The following is a 16,539-nucleotide window of genomic DNA, read 5'->3' as shown; positions in this document are numbered from 1 at the left end:
TATAGCGGCTGTCCGTGGCAGCAGGAAAGATCTCCAGCTCCAGTGTGAGGTTCCTGCAGAGGCAAGAGCCCAGTGAATGGGGAGGGGGGTGGGGGAGGGCATGGGGAGAAGTGAAGGGGTAGAGGGAGGCGGAGGGGAGGGAAGGGAAGAGGACAGGAAGGACAAGGCTGTGGGAGGAGGTTGGTGTGCTCACATGTCCTTGCAGCTCCCGCTGAAAGCTGCCCACCATGGGTCTGCATCATCAGTAGAGGTTATTCGGGGGTCTGTCCATTTCTAGGGGAGGAGAAGGATGGCAGGATCAGGACAGGTCAGGGCATCTAAGGCTATTTCTTAAGAAGACATCCAGGTGGCCAGTGCAGCCACAGGTCCTCAAAGGCCCTAGGTCTGGGACCTTCCCTGCTCACACTCCTACTTGCCTCCTGTTCCTTCCTCACAATTCCCCCCAGTCCCTTTCAGACTGATTAAATATGTAGATGAAATGGTCTCAAGTGCAAAGGGTCTGGACCACATGTGTGCATACGTGTATCAAAATGACATGTAAATACTGATTTATACCTATCCCCTTCATTCCCTGAGGACCATGAGTAAGAACTGAACCTAGTAAGAACTGAACTACATAGTGAGTTTCTGTCTTTAAAAAAAAAGGGCCTAGGGCCGGGGATTCAGTTCAGTGATTCCACGGCCTCCCTTGTAAGCGCAAGGTCCCGAGTTCAATCCCCGGTACCAAAAACAAAACAAAACAAAACAAAAAAAGGCCCAGTATTATTCTCTGCTTCATCCCCTAGTGCCCGTGCCTCTGCAGCTAAAGCCTGTTGGCTAGAACAATGCCCGGATGCAGTGTAGCATACACCACTACACTGTCTCACACCTAGGGGAGCCCCACACTCCCTCATCGCATGTCTAAGTCGATACCTGAGCAAACTCGAAGGTGACCCCCTCACCAGCTTCCTGGCACCATCTTTGCAGTTGCTTCTCAAAAGCCTAAGAGAAGGGAGATGAGCTGACCCCTTGGGCTTTCCCTGAGCCTCAGGGGCAGAAATGAGGACCCAGGCTCCTTCCCTCAAGCCCAAGTGTAGGGGGTACCTCCAGGTCCACATCTGGTGCGATTCGAAAGTCAAAGACAGCACTCATAGTGGCTGGTACCACATTCAATGCCACCCCACCCTCTATCTTCGTCAGGTTCACACAGGTCACGGCCCCGTCCTTCAGGTGAGGGTCTGATTGCAGCCTGCAGTCGGGTGGGGAGAACAATAATGAGAAGGTGGCTCAGCTTCCCTGCTGTCCCGCACAGCCTCCCAGAGCCACCCCATTGTGTCCCCTGCTTAGCCTGCCTCACCTCTGCTTCTCCTTCTCCCGGAATGCCAGGACAGAGCTCATGACCTTGTGCTAAAAGGTGAGGTGACATATGAGAGTGGTCCCAGGACACAGCCTCCCACACACACCTCCCTGTGGGCCACAGACCAGCTTCTCTGCTGCCGTGTCCTCAATGAAGCGTGAGCCATGGCCTGGCCTCCCAGTGCTGATGAACCGCACCCCTGGAAGATGGAGAGGGAAGACAGTGTTTTTAGCAAGAGAGGGCTTGAGGATTCCATCAGCCCTAGGTTTTTCTGATTCTAAGTTCCTCAGTCAGGGTTCTGTCCCCCTGGTGACAGCGATGTAGACCTGATTCTGACTCACAGAGCTTGCCCTCAGAGAAGCTCAGGAAGGGAGAGCTGGAGCAGGAAGGGGCTAGGAGGCAGAGGCCCTGAGTTCAGGGCCAACTCAGGCCTCACACTGCTGTGTGGCCCTTTGTAGGCCCCTGGCTTTCTGACCCAGTCTCCCCACTATAGTGAGCCCCTCCCACTAAGCCCATACTCACACCAGACAGCCCGCTCACTATAAAAGACAGTGAAGGCATCCATGGGGTTGGCCAGGCCTGGGGGACGAAAGAAGGTTCAGAGGGAAAAGTGAGCCAGCTCCCACTTCCCCCAGCCTGGCTTCTTGGTGGCCTGTCAGCCTGCTCACCTTCATCCAGGGCAAAGCCTACTCTCAGGGACTGGAACTCAGGCCGCTGTATGAATGCCTGCATGCCTTTAGAACCTCCAACTTCCTCATCTGTAAAAGTAGCAGAGACTTGAGATGAGGGGACCCACCTCACAGCCTCCTCCTCCCCAATGTACCTCTCCCTGAGCCACTCCTACCAGGCACAAAAGTAATATGGATGGTTCTAGGAAAACGGTGGCCCTCATCCTTCAGCCTCTTCACAGCCTCCAAATACCTGAGGGGCATAAGCCAAGCGCTGAAGAAGCCACCAGACACTCAGGCTGGCTCAGCAGGCAGGGCCAGACAGGGCTGGCAAGATGCAGTCCTATGTCCTGGACCCTACCCTGCCATGGCCTGGCAGGGACTCTAGAAAGTCTTTGCCCCTCTCTAGGCCTCAATGGTTCCATCCACGAATGGTCATGGTGTTAACTGCTGCCCAAAGTAAGGGGTCAAGATGTCCCTTTGGTCTTGACTTTGTCTACATGCCTGGGTCATGGGTTAGTCCATTGTATCAGGGGGGACACTGTAGGGGCCTGGGAATGGAGAACACTCACTGGATGCCGACACTCTTCATGTCTTGAGTGCCCCTGGCGTAGATGTAGCCCTCAGGATCCTTGAAGGCCTCAAAAGGGTCATGACTCCAATGTTCCTAGGGACAGGAATGGGAAGAAGAGCCCAATATAGAGTTGGGGTGACAGGTGGGGTATTAGAGGGACAGAAAGGGGCTGAAGAAGGCATCTGATTGCTACCCCCCATTTGTCTCCTGCCTCCATCCTCGCACAGAATCATTTGTTGGACAGAGGCTGCTTGAGCGGAGTAATGCAGTATGGATATCATGAATTAGTTAGGACCGGTGCCATGGGTCTCCTCAGGTCAGATCCTGAAGTCTACACCTGTGTCTGGGGCGTGCACACCTGGCTCCATATGTACCTTGAAGACAGGCACCACATCCATGTGGGAGTTGAGTAAGATGGAGGAGAATGTAGGATTGGTGCCTGGCCAAGTCAGCACAACAACCACATAGCCAGGTGCCACCTGGAGAGGGTCAGAAGGGGAGGTGGTGAGTGTAGGGGTAAGGTACCCCAGGCCCACTGTCCCTCCTACTTGCACCCCAGACTCACCTCCACTTTCTGACAGTTCAGGCCCAGCTGGTGGCCCCTCTCCTCAAGGAAGGCCACAGCAGCTCCTGGGGGGACAGAGAGTCTTGGGCTGCTTTTGCCTACCCATGGCTCTTCACCACCCTAGGTGGAGATGGGCTGCTGCCTCCCCTACACAGTTCCACATTTCTCAAACATTTGCTTTTCACCTATCTGTGATCCTTTGGGAAGGCCAGAGAAAAGTCCAAGGTGTAATTCTTATCTTCCTTAAAGATAGGAAAATTATGGCCCAGAAATCTGAAGAGATTCACTGAGCTGCTCTCAGCTGGAAATCATGCAGGGGCTTGGACCCACTCAGAAAATTCCCAGCCACCAAGCTTGATTCCCTAGGTTGATGGACTTTGTCCAGCCCCAGCAGGCTCCTGGGGGCCTCTCCTTGTGGCTGCCTGTCTCCCACCCCTGCCCTGGGGATTCTGGAGAATAAGGGGAAGTTGTTTCGTTTTTCTATTTCTTTTCTCTCTCTCTCTCTCTCTCTCTCTCTCTCTCTCTCTCTCTCTCTCTGTTTCTGGTACTGGAGATTGAACGCTTTGCATTGAGCAACATCCCATCCCTTTTTAATTTTTATTAATTTAAAAAATTTTTATTTTAAAGTCAAGTATTTAGCTCAGTGGTTCTGCCGCCTGCTTCGAAAGCGCAAGGTCTCAAGTTTGATCCCTGGTACCAATAAATAAATAAATAAATAACATTTTTATTTTTAGGGCTGGTAATTTAGCTTAGTGGCATCGCATTTGCCTTGCAAGTGCAAGATCCTGAGTTTGATCCCAGGGTGTTTTTTTTTTTTTTTTTAAGAGTGCTGGGATCAAGCTTCCCCCCACCCCAAACCGCCGGAACCGCGGGGTCTCACCGTAGTCGGGCTCAGGTTGAACTGTACGGATGCGCAGGTACCGTCGGAAAAGCGTCACGGACGGGTGCTCGCACTCAGGACTCTTGCTAGCCATGGCTGCGTGATGTGCTGGGGGTGAAGACAACGCAGCTGGGACCCAGCAGACACCACCTGCACCTAGGCCCTCCCAACGGCGGTTCCCCGAAGCCCCATAGGGAGAGGTTCTCCTTGCTTTGGAGCCCCCATTCTGTGTCAGGCTCTGTGCGGGCCGCTTTCAACAGTTCCTTATTTAGTCCCTCTAAGTGCTCCCGAAGTTTGTGCCTCCCAATGTTCACTTTTCAGAGGAAAAAGCTGACGCTCTAAGGTACGGTGACAGCTAGAAAGTGGCCGGCTCGGGTTTGAATCTCGACTTTGATCCCCGACATTTCTCCCAACTGCCTGGCTTTCGTGTCGGGGAGCCCCAGCTTCAAGCTGCCCTTCCCCGAAGTCCCACTCTGCACCTGGCCTTTGGCCCGCTCTTGCCTCTCAGCACTAGTCCCGGACTTGTGGCCAGGAGCCCGGGCTCAGGGAGCTCACAAGCCTATAACTGCCCTGGCCCGCACACCACGAGGTTGGAGCGGAGTTGCCGGGCGGGAACTGGAGACGGCGAGCCTGGGTGGTCTGGGTCTACTGCTGCCGCGGCGGAAAGGACGTCTCCAGCCCGCCCCTGCCTGATACGGGCCCCGCCCTCGGGCAGCCCCATCCAGTCCCGCCCCTAAGTGGGCCCCGCCCCCAGCCAGGCAGGTCCTGGGTCGGAAAACACTGCCTCCTCGCACCTCTGGAAGGGGCTGGCCCTGACGCTAAAGGTCGCAGCTGCTGTGTTGGGCAAACCTAGCTCTGAGTGCTTCCCTGCTCCCGTCCTCTTTTCATGTATCTACCCTCTGGGTTGCCAATTCTGCCAACCTCGCACGGTGAGCTCAGGAGGCTGGTCCTTGTACTCTCGGGGTTCTGACTCTGGCCAGGAGCTGAATGGGTGTTCTGCTCGGACAATGTGCAGGAAGGGAGGATAAATGTACGGATGGGAGCACGTGTGGCTGTGAACGTGACACTGTGCGGGCAAATCTGTAACAGTGGGAATCTCTAACAGTGGGCATGACTGTATGTGTGACAGCGAGTATGAGATGGTAGGTGTGACAGATGTCACGGTGAGAGGGTGTAGTCCTAAGGCTCTATGACAGTGTAAGGGGTGGGGAGCACCACCCTTGGCCAACTGTGCTAAACCCTCTGATTCCTCTGTATCCAGGAAGGGCTGGGTAGAGGCATAAATGTTCCCCTGGCCATGCTCAGGTTGTGCTCAACTGGGGTGGCCCATTTGGGTGCCTGGCTGCTTTGTGTACTCCCAGCTACTTCTGCTCTTTGCTCCAGGGGCACAGCTCTCTGGGGGAAGGGTCAGCCAAAGATTTCAACCTCTGGGCCCAGGAGACAGGCTGGGGGGTAAGTGAAGGATCCATCCCACCCCTCCTGGGGTCCAAGTCTCTGGCTGCTCACCCACGCATAGCAAGGAAGTGAAGAGACTTGACAGTTCAACAACAGTGCTGCTTTCTTAAACCTCATTTCCCACCCCCACCTCTGATGGGCACTCCCAACTCACTCAGCTCAGTTGCCCAGACCCTGTTTTTCCCACCAATCCCAATGATCAGGTGGTAGCAGTAACACCCACCTCAAATGCTCCAGGCCTTTGTGACCAAGTGCCCCACTTACCCAGAAGTATTCAATCCTACAACCATCATCCACAACAAATTGTTACCATCATGCCCATTTTATGGAGGAAAAAACTGAGGCACAGAGAAGTGAGGCAGATGATAAGAAAGTAGTGCACTCTTAAGACTTCCAACTCCAGCCCCAAAGCAGCCCAAAGCCTCCTATTCCCACCTCTCCCAAAGCACACCAGCACATAGAACCTGTCACTCGCTCACAAGACATATATGCTTTTCTTTATTGTGCTTGTGAAATGAAATGAGAAGTCCTGGCTGGGCCTGCCCCTCTCTGCCCTCCAATCCCAGGCACTGCCTCCCTGGAAGGGCAGAATGGTGGTCCAGACCTTTGACACTCAGGCCAGGCCTGGAGCCTGGGAACCTGGTCAAGGGAAATGGTCAAGGAAGGCAAGAAGGACGAGGTGGAAGTCCTGTGGCTTGTGGAGGTAGCAGGCATGGCCCGCGTTGGGTAGCTTTACCACAGAATGGTTGGGCAGGTGGCGGAGCTGCTGCAGTGACTCTTGGGCCAGGGTGTGATCCAGTTCCCCATACACGATTAGGGTTGGCGTCTGCAGAGCAAGGTAGGAGGCCATGATCCTACAGCCTGGTGAGGATCTAACCCTCAAAGTTACCCTTAGGAAGCTTTCCCCAAATACCCCACCTCTTCCATCCAAGATCAGCAGCCATGAGCCTCCAAGTAAGACTTGAAAGCTTGACCCCCACCTTCCAAAAGGACAGAAGCCAGGGACAGGGTGCTAGGACTTTTGAAGAGTCTTCTGGTACCTTCACAGCCCAGAACTGCTTCTGGGTGTAGTTCTTGGTGGAGGTGGGTGCGATGGGCACGAATCCACGTAGCTGGTGGTGGCCTCGAATCAGGAAGGGCAGGGCATAGCAGCCGCTGAGTGAGGGGCTCACCAGTATGACATTCTTCACCTCCAGGTCCTGTAGTACCCGCTGCAGCAGCTCTGCCCGCCCTGCCTCTGTGCTTGCCTCCTTCGAAGGTGCTGAATTCCCAAATCCTGGGAACAGCAGCAGGGGCTAAGGTTTGCTGGTAAGTACCTGAGTTAGTGCCAACCACAGTGGGGAAGAGTGATGGGGACCAGCGGTACATAGCACACACTACCCCAAACTTTCCAGAAGTAATTATGTTTGGAATAAGCCTGCTACAATTAAAAAGAAAAAAACAACTTCATTCATCATATTGGCAAAAATAAAAAATAAAACAAAACAAAACATTAGTAGTAGTGTTGCGGAAGCCGTCAGGAAACGGGCACTTTGATATATGACTGATGGAAAGATAAATCCATAGAGTGTTTTTGAAAGTTTAGGTATCTGTCAAAGCAAAAACAACAAAAAATGTGTAACCATTGACCCATCAGTGGTCTTTGATTGCTTCCGTAGAGAGGGTACTGCCCGCATGCTCAAAGAAGCATTCCAAGGATATTTCAGCTATGTTGCTTAAATTACATTTTAACTGACACTGAAACCCTAAATCCTCCAAGTCAGGATGACTGGACAGGATGTCCTGTCTATCCCTCTCATGGCCTGTAGAGCTAACAGCAGAGAGGGAGGTCTGCAGGGACTACAGTGATTCACAAATCATGATGTATGGGGGGAAAACCAAGTTGAAGACAGTTTTGTTCAGGAGACAAGACGCACATCATGTTTACAACCCTGCTACACAATCCTGCACGTTGCGTTTGTACATAGAGAAATGCCCAGCAGAGGGTCTGGTAACCTCAACTACTTAAGGAGGCAGAGAAGTGTGCACAGTGGTAGAGCATGTGCTTAGCATGCATGAGGTCCTGGGTTGATGCTCCAATACCAAAAAATAAATTTTTAAAAAGAAAGAAAAGCTGAAACCAAAGGACAAATCATCTGTGTAGTTAAAAACAAAACCAAAAAGCTATGTAGTTTGTCAGGAAAAAAAAAAGTGAAATTCCTCATATGATTGCTTACGGAGTGAGTCACATTTCTTGTTGCTGGGTGACACATTAATTCACACTGTCATTTTCAAGGTAGAAAATAAAAATCATATCTTTCCATGGTGCTTTCTGATGTTGTGACCTGCCACTGCTTGTCCAGACATGGAGGTCCAGATGTCCCAGGCCACCTTAGGGCTTCTCTGTCTCTCCAGCTTCCCCTCTGGAAAGGTAATGTAATGGCTGCATCCTGCCTCCCTAGACCTGGGGAGGGGGTGCTCACCTGGAAGGTCAAGGGCCACAGCCCGGTAGCCCCTGCGAGACAGCAGCTGCAGTGTGCCCAACTGCTCCCAGGTGTGGGAGTTAAAGGCCTTTCCATGGAGCAACAGGACCTCCACCCTGTGGGCATACAGGGAAATGTAGGGCCAGGGCACTTCCTTCTTCCTGGACATCTCCCACTGTCCTCCCAGGCTCTGAGCACCCTGAATCAGGCTGGGGTGCCTCTGCTAGACCTTTACCATCAGCACCCACCTGCGTGCCTGGTGGAGTGGGAGCACCTCGCGGTAAAAGATGGGGGAGCTGCCACGGGTGAGGCCAGCCAGGACTGTGACATTGGGGTCTCCCGAGAGCCAGGAAGTCTGCTCAGGGGGGCCTGGCAGTCCCACATACAGTAGCAACATGAACAGTAGACCTAGGCCCAGCAGGGCTGCCTGATGATACCTGCTCATGGAGGTCTGTACCACAGCCTAGAGAAGAGGAGAGGGAAGAGGCCAGATTGAACCCTCAGTCTTCTAGACTCTATCCCTAAACCCCATCATTTTTTTAGTTTGTTTGTTTTTTGAGACAGAGTCTCATTATGTAGACTGACCTGGAACTCACTATGTAGCAGTGATCCTCCTGCCTCAGCCTCCCGAGTACTGGGATTACAGGCATGCATGCACCACCACACCCGGAAATCACTATCCTTACCAGTTTTTATTTATTTTTGGGTTTTTTGTTTTTTTTGAGACAGGGTCTCACTATGTAGTTGAGACCAACTTGGGACTCACTATGTAGCCCAGGCTGGTCTTGAACTCACAGAGATCCTCCTGCCTCAGCCTCCCGAGTGCTTGGATTACAGGCATGCACACCACCATGTCTGGCTTTAAACCCCATCTTGATATCCTCTGCAAAGGAAGAGCTCCAGCCCTTGTCCCTTCTCCTTGCTCTGGACAAAGGTCTAGGGATTCATACCCAACTACTCCCAAGTGCTAGGCAAATAGCTAGCCCATGACATGAGATGTCCCTTGGGCACACAGCTTTCTCAGTGACAACCATTATTACTGTCCTGGCTAAATCCACTTCTGTTCATCAAGACTTTAGGACAGCACACCATGTATTCAACTTACAGTACACTGCGAAGCAGGTATGATTTTAGATTCCTACAAGGTGAATTTTCTTGCCTAAGTAGCAAGAGATCTAGTATTTGAACCAGGGGCTGGGCTCCTAAACATCTGATTTGGAAAAAGGGAAACGTGGAAATGAGTGGAAGTGATGGATGAACTGGAGCCTTGCTGGTGGACAGAGTGGAGAGGACTGCCACAGGAGAAAGACAGTGCAAGCAAAGGGGTTTCCCACTGAGGGTATGTCTGGGAAGTGTTCTTTCTCGCACACTGTATATAATTTACAGTAGATGGGAATACTCAATGGTCCACGCCAACTGTTGTTAGGTATCTCACAGAGAGTGTCGGTGATGGAGGAAATGCTGAGGCCCGAGCTGATGTGGGGGGCCAGGGAGGAGCACGGTTCACCTAGAAATGAAAAGGGCAACGTGGAAGCTGGCAAGACAAATTCTTTCTGCCCCCCCTGCCAGCTTTGTCTCAAATGACCTGCTTCAAGGAATCTTCCAGTCAAGGACCTTTGCCTACCTAGAGGAAAGGACGCAAATAGCCGCCTGCTTTGAAACTGGACTCTGTCACTTCCTGACTGTGCTGTTTTCAGTTTGTCAGTAAAATGGGATAACCTCATGGCTGTTCAAGTCTTTTTTTTTTTAAGACAGGGTCTCACTAGGTAGTTCATACTGGCCTTGAACTCACTATGTAGCCCACACTGACCTCAAACTTCCAGGGATCCTCCCGCCTCAGCCACCCAGGTGCTGGGATTATAGACACGCATCACTACATCTGGCTCTCCCAAGTCTTCCCAAGGACAGTAGATCTGGGGATGGGCGTGTCTCTGTCATCATTTCTTGGGCCTAGGGTGAGTGTGTCTGCTCTGTCCTGGGATTCTGGTACATACAAATTTATTGATTACCAACTGGGGGCGGACTAGAGCTAGGAGTCTGGGGCCACACTCTCCTCTCCATGCCATTGTCGGGGGTGTTTCCAGGGGCCCCACCCTCAGGTTCCAGAGTTAGACAGTATGTGGGAAGTGGGAGCTCCTCTGGTGGTGACAGAAAACCAGGAGCCGGGTGGAGGAAGAACATGATGCTCCATTTTTCCTAACCATGAAGAGGCTAGTCCAACACAGCATGAGCTCAGGTTTCCATAAGGCAGAGGATCCACACTGGACCTCTCCTTGGGATTCACTTTGCAAAGGCCTCGGTGACTTTGCACGTTTCCCAGGAGGAAGGGCCTGAACTACTTGCCTTGGTGTCCCACAGTTGAGCAGTACTAGGCAATTGTAAGGGGCCTATAGCAGATCGTTCTAATGTCCCCAGTAGGCCACTGTAATATTGCTAACAATGACTCATATGTGTACAAAAGTGTGCACAGACATCAATTTTGCCCCCATATGTTTTCTTTTGCACACATTATTTTCATAATGTATACACAGCCTCCTTGCACACGCACTGGCCCATGCACATCAATCCCTTGCAATAACACCCTCAAAATCATGTTCAGGCACCAGGCAGACAGATGGACAGGCATACACTTTCAAAATCACACTTAGAAATAATCAAGCGTATGGATATACATACAGTCTTAAAACTACACATGTAAGAAACACAAAACAGACCGACGGACATGCAGAGACCTTCAGAAGTGCACACACGCACGTAGTCACACGCACACAAGAATACATACAGTGATACAGCATGCAGACAGACCAAGGAACACATCTGCAAATAAGCATACAGAAGCTTCTATGCCGCATCGCACACGGTCTCATATTCGGACACACGCAGACACGCACACTTCTGCCTCGCGCCTGCCCCTTCTGCAGGGACCCCGCCCCAGGCAGGACTCCGCCCCAGGCAACCGGGACAGGAGTTGCCTGCCCCAGCACCCTGTAGACCTACCTCCCTGGGGACACTTACCGGCTTACCCGGATGAGAGGGCTGGCTACCGGGGTGCGACCCCGCCCCCACTCAGGCGGAACCAGTAACTAAAAAGCGCCGCGGCCTTGGAGGTATCTCCTCCACCCTGCTGGCTATAGAATCTCTAGGGGAGGAGCACAGTGGCAGCTGCGCCTGCGCAGTCAGCAGCGGAGGCCCCGCCCTTTACCCAGAATAAGAGGAGTTAGGGGCGGGGCCTAAGCGCGGAGTCCCGCTCTGTGCAGATTTTTTAACTTGTTTTCCGTCTGGCAGCTGGCGGAGAGCCACCTGGATTCTTTCCACCAGGACATCTTTTCTTTGGCTGAATTTTCTGTCTCTACCCCGAATAGGGTTGTCATCTGACTTAAGGAAGGGTCAAGCCTCAGAACAGGGCTAGCACTGAGGCGTCCTGTGTAGATGCTAGATACTGTCATTACGTGGTAGCTCCAAGTCCCCGCCCAACCACTCCCCGACCCCTGTGGCTTGCGCGAGAATACACACACAATGGCGGTGAGCTGGGTAGCTCCTTGTCTGCCATGGAGACGTGCGACAGTATCTGGCCTGTCCCAGGCTCAGGGCTCCCCGTGGCGCCCAGGCCCGGCCCCGGAATGCTCTTCGGAATGCTGGTTTACTCCTCATCCGCACCCCGCGGAGGCTGGCAGCCTCCCGCCCATTCTCCAGGCGAAGAAACAGGCTCCGGGGCGCTGGGACAGCGCTCTAGGCTACTTGCCGGACTCTGGCGGAGCGGTGCACTCCAATTTGTCACCCCTCTGCCAGGCGCCACGCAACATGGCCAGGCCTGCGGAGATGAGGATAGGGTAACGAAAGGGAGCAGCAGGGCTACGATTCCCAAGGAACCCTCCTCAGCAGGGGCGCCAAAACCTTAGGGAGCAGGTCACCGAGGGGTCTGAAACCGCGCCCAGTAGGGCGAATGGGGCTCGCAGGGCCAAAGATTTGGGGACACTGAGGCCCTGTGGCTGAGAAAGGAGAGGGTTTAGCGGCACGGACGACCCAGAGGCAGCTGTGGCCAAAAGAGGGCGCCCGGTAGTATGACCCGGCCCACGCTCCGCCCCCAGCCTCTTCCGGGTTTCCCTACTCATCCCTACCCACATTTGCCCGCTCCTGTCTGCTGGAGACTCCGCAGCTCCCCAGGTACCCAGGTACCCACCCTGCACTCCCGCCCTTCTCTTCCTCTCTCCACTCAGGACCTACCCCAGTACCCCAAATCTTACCATTTAGACTCCCCAGGTCCCCTTCCCTCTGGGCTGTCCCCTCTTCCTGTTCACCCTCTAGATCCAAAGAGCCAAAATTATGATCCCCGTTGTGGCCGAGCGAGCGGTGGAGGCGCCCGCTACTGCGCCCCTAACGTTGGACGGTTGGACCCCAGCTGGTCGAACGCTGAGCACTCCGCCTTCCTTGTTGGAAGGAACTTCAAAGTCTGCCTGCTGACAGGACATTTGGGTTTCTGCCTCTGGAAAATGGGTTTTTACCCCAAAGGTGGTTTCCCTCCACCTTGTACCATTGGCATTGGGCTGAAGGAGGTCGATAAGCCAAACAATGAGGTATTTGCTGTTGATTGAGCAGTTACTAAGCACTAGGCATGGTGCCAAGTTTTTACCTTTAGGGCCCCATGTAATCCTGTCAACTGCCTATGAGCTAGTACTATTGGATTACCCCATCTGTAGAAAAGGATAATAGGGATAATAATTGTAATGGGAGCCCCATGTATTTTCTTAACTACCTGCAGGTACTCTCAGTGTTATTATTTTTTCTTGAACTCTTAAATTCATTCCTGGGGTAGGCTTTACTTCCCCATGTTCTAGATGAAGAGTCTGAAGCACAAGGTCACCCAACTGAGTGGCAGGGGTAGAAATAACACCTATGGGCCTGGGATTTAGCTCAGCAGTTCGGTGGCCTGCTTTGCAAGCGCAAGGACCCGAGTTTGATCCCTGGTACCAAAAAAGAAAAAAAAAGAAACAACACCTGTCTTCCAGATGCTAAAGCATGTTCTAGGGTCCTGGAAGTGCACCCTCCCTCCTCCAGCCTACTTGCTGCTCTCTGCAGGACACCTGCTCCCTGGGCAGTTGTTCTGTGGCCTCTCATCTGCTTGGCTTTGAACTGCAGGCACTTTACCACACAGCGGCAAAAGAATGGCAAATGTGGAGCAGAACGAGGGCACCATCCAGATGCAGGGCCAGGACCTGTTCTTTCGAGAGGCACGGCCTGGCAGTGGGCAGACTGCTCGCTTCTCTGTTCTGCTGTTGCATGGCATTCGCTTCTCTTCTGAGACCTGGCAGAACCTGGGTACCCTGCACAGGCTGGCCCAGGCTGGCTATCGGGCTGTGGCCATTGACCTGCCAGGTACTTCTGGGGCAAGCTTTTGGGACGAGGTTAGTGAGGCCTCAGGGACTCAGCCCGAGGCTGGAGAATTGGGAGGACCTAGCCAGTCTGGGCCCTAAGCTTGACAAGAGTTCAGTGCATACTGCAGGGCTCCTTTGAGCTTCTCCAGTCTTGATCTAGATGTGGTCTAGACACTGCTCAGCAACTCATGTTACCTGGGGAAGGGTCTCACCCTTATGTTTGAGGTTGGTCCTAGTAAGCATGGACTGAGATTACCCATGCAGATCTGCAGCTAGAATCTGACATGGAGTAATGGGTGCTGAGCAGCTTTGGAGAAAAGCATTTTAACAGAACCATATCCATAGGCTGTTGGGAGCCTGGAGGAGTGAGTCTTGTATCTCCTAGTGTCCTGAGGGCCATGGCAGGGCCTGGTCGGGGAGTAGCCCTTGATAATCATCCCACTGAAAAGCCCTGAGTTGAGCTCTGGAAGAGGGGGGGATAGCTCCCAGACCTCACGTCATATCCTGGACTGCCAGGCCCCCACCCTTGGTATGTAGTATGGAAGGGAGACATGACCATCTAATCATCTCACGAGCCTAGGCTGGTATGGTTTCCGAGGTCAAGGGTAGGCCTCCAGCCTGGGCAGGACTGGTTCCAGCAGTGGGCTGGGCTGAATTTCAGTGCAAAGGTCTGGAGCTAATGCTGTTGTCAAAGGTAGCAACTGACCAGAAGGGGAGGGATGAGCATGGAAGAAGCCCCTTGGCCATTGTCCTCCAAGACCCCTCCTCGTGCCAGTGGGCAGGTGCCTTTTTAACCACCAGTTAGCTTAATTTTTACAACTCACAGATGTATGGGTACTTTCATTATCCTCTTGTAACAGAAGGGGAAACTGAACAGTTAAGAGGGCTGAGAGGACTTAGCCAAAGTCACACAGTGAATAAATAAATGGAGAATAAGGACTTGGCCCAACTCAGAGCCTGATGCTTTATGATAGTTAATTCTGGGGAAGATGGGTACAAACATGGTTGGGAAATGTCTTGTGTTTGCCATAGAGATAAATCAGGCTGCTGTAGGTATAAATATGGCCTGGAGGGAGTTATAGAAACCTTGACCTAGGAGGGCTTTCTAAAGAAAGAGGCCTGGTTTTCCTACTCACTGCCCTTGTCTTCTCTCCCACACTTGAATTCCTGCAGGTCTGGGGCGTTCTAAGGAAGTGCCAGCCCCTGCCCCCATTGGGGAGCTGGTCTCTGGCAGTTTCCTGGCAGCTGTGGTGGAGGCCTTGCAGCTGGGTCCTCCAGTTGTGATCAGTCCATCACTCAGTGGCATGTACTCCCTGCCCTTCCTCACGGCCCCTGGTTCCCAGCTCCAGGGCTATGTGCCTGTGGCCCCCATCTGCACTGACAAAATCAATGCTGCCAACTATGCTGGTGTGAAGGTATCACTCCTGGGAAGCCAAGTGCCAAATGTAGGAGCCACGGAGAGTCCATCCCTGAGCCTTCATCTAGAGCTAGGCCACCAAGGTCACTTCTGGGAGGAGCTGACCACTAGCTTCCACCTGATGGTCTGTTTAGCAGATCACTGTGCCACACCCTGTGTTAAACTTTTTGTTGGGCAGATACAAATCCATGCCCCTCCACCTCCCACACTGGGCCAGCTGGTCTCTCTTCCTCAGAGTGGCTCCAGACAAAGACTGAAAGTAGTGGGAAGGGCAGGAGCTAACTTTCCAGAGGCTGGGGTTGGTATGGCTGGGCCCTGTTAACTCTGCCCCCCTCCTTCCTTTCTCTCAGACTCCGGCCCTGATTGTATATGGCGACCAGGACCCCATGGGTCACACCAGCTTTGAGCACCTGAAGCAGCTGCCCAACCACCGGGTGCTCATCATGAAGGGGACAGGGCACTCCTGCTACTTGGACAAACCTGAGGAGTGGCACACAGGGCTGTTGGACTTCCTGCAGGGGCTGGCATGAGCCCAGCCCTGTGGATAGAGGGGGTGACTACCCACCTGCCTTAGGATCTCTCTCCCTGCTCAGTGGGCTCTGGCTTACCATGTACATCTAACAGGTGTGTCTGTCTGTGTGTGTGTCTGGGTTCCTGTCTTTTGGGTCTGTCTTTTCTGTTTCTTTCACTGCAGTGATGAGGTAAAACCAAGAGGAAAAATTCAGAAATCAATGGATGTAATTTGGCAGAGGATAATCCAGGAGCTTCTCTTACTGGCTCTCTCCTTCCTCTCCTCTGCCTTGCAGGCCAGTCATCCCACCTCAGCTCCCCTACCCCACTGAGACCATAAATAAATACATGTCCACATGCATACTTACACATAAGAGCGATCTATGATCCCAGGTAGGTCCCTTCACTTGGGAGCAACTGACGGGATACTTGTGACCGACTGCACCTTCCCAGATGCATTGGGTGCACACACACAGGTCTTGCACAGGTACAAGTGGACTTGCAGCTCCTCAGCCTAGGAAGGTGGGGAATCTTACCAACCAACCTTGTGCCAGGCTTAGGGTATGGCCAGCCCTAGACTCCACCCATTCACCCACTGTTACTACAGATTGCAGTCCAGAACTGTCCCCTTCCCACCCCCTGCTGCTAGCTCTCCCTGCTTTTTCCTCTGGTTCTGAGGCCTCCAACCTTCACCCCCACCCCTTATCGGCTTGAGTCTTCGGTCAAGGTTTAAGGAGTGTAAGAAAGAGCTACCACCAAGGCAGGATCAATCTCACAAGGTAATCCAGCAGCTGACGATAACTCATACACATTCATTGCAACCTGAAAAAATACAATTACAGAGTATAAAATATTCTAACAAATTTCTGAGAAAGTTTACTTTATAAGAAAATATTTAGAGATGGTCCCCCTGCCCTTTGTCCACCAGGCCAGATGGAGGGAAAGGCAGATTGGATTCCCCTCCCCACCCACACACACCCAGGTGCCAAGAGACGGCTGTGCGGGGGGGGGGGAAGGTCAGTGGGACTAGTCTGAGCCGATTACCGAGAAGGGGAGGAATACTGTATTTCTCCCAGGGTGGGTAGAGGTTAGGAACATGCGAACAGTCTCCCCATCCGACCCGGGACCAAGACGAAACTCTGAGGAGCTTTGGGAGCACGGCGGGGCGGGGGTGCACGAGGGCCACACGCCTCTCAGGCCCCTCCTCCATGGAGCTGCTCGGGTAACCTGTGCCGCGCTCCGGTCGGGGGGTGCGGTACGGAAGCCGCGGGCGGCTGCTGGGAGCGGGTATCGGAGGGCG

At 53.0% G+C, this 16,539-nt stretch overlaps 3 protein-coding genes across 7 annotated transcripts in view; 1 reads left to right on the top strand and 2 right to left on the bottom strand.

Moving 5' to 3' along the window:
• The window catches only part of Acy1 (aminoacylase 1), a 5,492-nt gene extending 1,361 nt beyond the window's left edge, over positions 1-4,131 (bottom strand). Inside the window, exons 1-12 of the mRNA XM_019207659.1 lie at positions 4,024-4,131; positions 3,144-3,208; positions 2,953-3,057; positions 2,577-2,671; positions 2,181-2,257; positions 2,005-2,094; positions 1,859-1,915; positions 1,462-1,535; positions 1,337-1,386; positions 1,084-1,228; positions 913-981; positions 194-273 (exon numbers count right to left, since the gene is read on the bottom strand). Of these exons, the coding sequence (XP_019063204.1) occupies positions 194-273; positions 913-981; positions 1,084-1,228; positions 1,337-1,386; positions 1,462-1,535; positions 1,859-1,915; positions 2,005-2,094; positions 2,181-2,257; positions 2,577-2,671; positions 2,953-3,057; positions 3,144-3,208; positions 4,024-4,117 (1,001 nt within the window). The 5' untranslated portion in view covers positions 4,118-4,131. The remainder of the gene's footprint in view (positions 1-193; positions 274-912; positions 982-1,083; positions 1,229-1,336; positions 1,387-1,461; positions 1,536-1,858; positions 1,916-2,004; positions 2,095-2,180; positions 2,258-2,576; positions 2,672-2,952; positions 3,058-3,143; positions 3,209-4,023) is intronic.
• Positions 4,132-5,185: 1,054 nt separating this feature from the next.
• Positions 5,186-15,968, bottom strand: Abhd14a (abhydrolase domain containing 14A). Of its 5 annotated transcripts, none has more exons than XM_010625417.3 (6): positions 15,608-15,968; positions 9,344-9,447; positions 8,189-8,403; positions 7,941-8,056; positions 6,519-6,794; positions 5,186-6,304 (listed from the first exon to the last, which is right to left on the bottom strand). In XM_010625417.3, the coding sequence occupies exons 1-6, from the start codon at positions 15,609-15,611 to the stop codon at positions 6,135-6,137; spliced, it is 885 nt and encodes a 294-aa protein (XP_010623719.1). In that variant the 5' UTR covers positions 15,612-15,968; the 3' UTR covers positions 5,186-6,134. The 5 variants fall into 5 exon arrangements, with proteins under 5 accessions (XP_010623719.1, XP_033615224.1, XP_010623716.1 ...); XM_033759333.1 differs by lacking the exon at positions 15,608-15,968 and adding an exon at positions 11,454-11,751 and having other exon boundaries at positions 9,376-9,447; XM_010625414.3 differs by lacking the exon at positions 15,608-15,968 and adding an exon at positions 11,454-11,733 and having other exon boundaries at positions 6,519-6,754; positions 9,376-9,447.
• On the top strand, positions 12,061-15,704 carry Abhd14b (abhydrolase domain containing 14B). Its single transcript, XM_010625418.3, has 4 exons — positions 12,061-12,104; positions 13,077-13,313; positions 14,486-14,727; positions 15,080-15,704. Exons 2-4 carry the CDS (start codon positions 13,103-13,105, stop codon positions 15,257-15,259), a joined length of 633 nt encoding a protein of 210 aa, XP_010623720.3. The 5' UTR covers positions 12,061-12,104; positions 13,077-13,102; the 3' UTR covers positions 15,260-15,704.
• Positions 15,969-16,539: the final 571 nt, after the last annotated feature.

The sequence above is a fragment of the Fukomys damarensis genome, unplaced genomic scaffold (genome assembly GCF_012274545.1).
Source record: "Fukomys damarensis isolate Sample0158 unplaced genomic scaffold, DMR_v1.0_HiC HiC_scaffold_37, whole genome shotgun sequence".
Classification (NCBI taxonomy): Eukaryota; Metazoa; Chordata; class Mammalia; order Rodentia; family Bathyergidae; genus Fukomys; species Fukomys damarensis.
Note: the sequence above shows the minus strand (reverse complement) of the source record. Positions and strands in the feature narration are given on the sequence as shown.

Bases quoted from the DNA above. Each gene is read 5' to 3' on its own strand.
- Abhd14a (XM_033759333.1), bottom strand. From the start codon at position 11,591: ATGAGGAGTAAACCAGCATTCCGAAGAGCATTCCGGGGCCGGGCCTGG. The intron at 8,404-9,375 runs GTGAGATACCTA...CCTCTTCTCTAG, and splicing joins CTCCATCACCGACACTCTCT to GCTGTGGTACAGACCTCCAT. The intron at 8,057-8,188 runs GTGGGTGCTGAT...GTATGCCCACAG, and splicing joins CCACTCCACCAGGCACGCAG to GGTGGAGGTCCTGTTGCTCC.
- Abhd14b (XM_010625418.3), top strand. From the start codon at position 13,103: ATGGCAAATGTGGAGCAGAACGAGGGCACCATCCAGATGCAGGGCCAG. The intron at 13,314-14,485 runs GTACTTCTGGGG...GAATTCCTGCAG, and splicing joins TGTGGCCATTGACCTGCCAG to GTCTGGGGCGTTCTAAGGAA. The intron at 14,728-15,079 runs GTATCACTCCTG...CCTTTCTCTCAG, and splicing joins CCAACTATGCTGGTGTGAAG to ACTCCGGCCCTGATTGTATA.